The sequence below is a fragment of the Orycteropus afer genome, unplaced genomic scaffold (assembly GCF_000298275.1).
Source record: "Orycteropus afer afer isolate SDZICR_OR568_19922 unplaced genomic scaffold, OryAfe1.0 scaffold00174, whole genome shotgun sequence".
NCBI lineage: Eukaryota > Metazoa > Chordata > Mammalia > Tubulidentata > Orycteropodidae > Orycteropus > Orycteropus afer.
This window is the reverse complement of record NW_006921761.1, coordinates 3,614,217-3,615,453: the sequence shown is the minus strand read 5'-3', so window position 1 is coordinate 3,615,453 and position 1,237 is coordinate 3,614,217. Positions and strand designations below refer to the sequence as shown.

At 64.2% G+C, this 1,237-nt stretch overlaps 1 protein-coding gene across 1 annotated transcript in view; it reads left to right on the top strand.

The window, feature by feature from the left end:
• Positions 1-1,237, top strand: part of TESK1 (testis associated actin remodelling kinase 1) — a 6,730-nt gene that overhangs the window by 2,227 nt on the left and 3,266 nt on the right. The window contains exons 3-6 of the mRNA XM_007946916.2: positions 1-51; positions 145-266; positions 363-411; positions 1,076-1,222. Coding sequence (XP_007945107.2) covers positions 1-51; positions 145-266; positions 363-411; positions 1,076-1,222 — 369 coding nt within the window. The remainder of the gene's footprint in view (positions 52-144; positions 267-362; positions 412-1,075; positions 1,223-1,237) is intronic.

The following is a 1,237-nucleotide window of genomic DNA, read 5'->3' as shown; positions in this document are numbered from 1 at the left end:
TTCCACTGCGCCGAGAAGATCGGGTCCGGCTTCTTCTCCGAGGTCTACAAGGTAGCGCGGGCGGGCGGACAGGCGGAGGGGCGGGACCGGCTGCGGCGGGGCCGGGCGCGGAGCGAGGACAGCGCCGCCTCCCGTCGCCCCCAGGTGCGGCACCGGCAGTCGGGGCAGGTCATGGTGCTGAAGATGAACCGGCTCCCCAGCAACCGGGGCAATACGCTGCGGGAGGTGCAGCTCATGAATCGGCTCCGGCACCCCAACATCCTGCGGTGAGAGGCGGTGGCGGTGGCGGGCGGGCCCCGCGCAGAGGCGGGCGCGGGCCGTGCCCTGCGGCCTGACCGTGTGTCCTGCTCGGCCTCTTGCAGGTTCATGGGCGTCTGCGTGCACCAGGGGCAGCTGCACGCGCTCACCGAGGTGAGGAGGGGACGGGAAGGGCGCCCTCCTGCGGGGGGCGTAGGAGGCAGCAGGACGGGTGGGGGGACCGCCTCCAGGGCAGGCGGCCCTGAACTTTGGGCAAACCATGCACGGGGCTCAGCTCATGTCATTCGCTCCATGTCCTGGCACAGTGACGTCCCGGGAACCCTGCGTTGATGGCAGGGTTTTTTGTGTTGTGCAGTACGGTAGCCACTCGCCACGCGTGGCCAAAGTGACCGGGGAATTGAATGCTTAGTTTTAGTTAACCTCACTGGTTTAAATTTAAACAGCTGTACTTGGCTAGTGGCTCCTGGATTGGACAGGGCAGTCCTGGAGCCTGAATGGGGGGCCCTAGAACCCAGACTGCGAGCCCTGGTAGCACAGTGCCTATAGCACTTGACTGCTAACCAGAAGCCTGGTGGTTCAAACCCACTAGTTACTCCTCGGAAGGAAGGTGGGGCAATCTACTTCCATAGTGATACCACCTTGGAAACCCAAGGAGGGGTTCCTATGAGTCAGGTCGACTAGAGGGCGCATAACAACCACCACCCAGACTCACCAGTCTGACCTTCCTGCTTCTCCTGAGCCCTGTGCCCCTGGGCTTGTAAGTGGGAGAACACAGCCCTTGACGACTCATCTCCCTCCTGCTGCCCCCGTGACCTAGTACATGAACGGGGGCACTCTGGAACAGCTGCTCAGCTCCCCTGAGCCCCTGTCCTGGCCGGTCAGGCTCCGCCTGGCTCTGGACATCGCCCGTGGCCTGCGGTACCTGCACGCCAAAGGTGTATTCCACCGGGACCTCACGTCCAAGGTAGGCTGGGCGGGG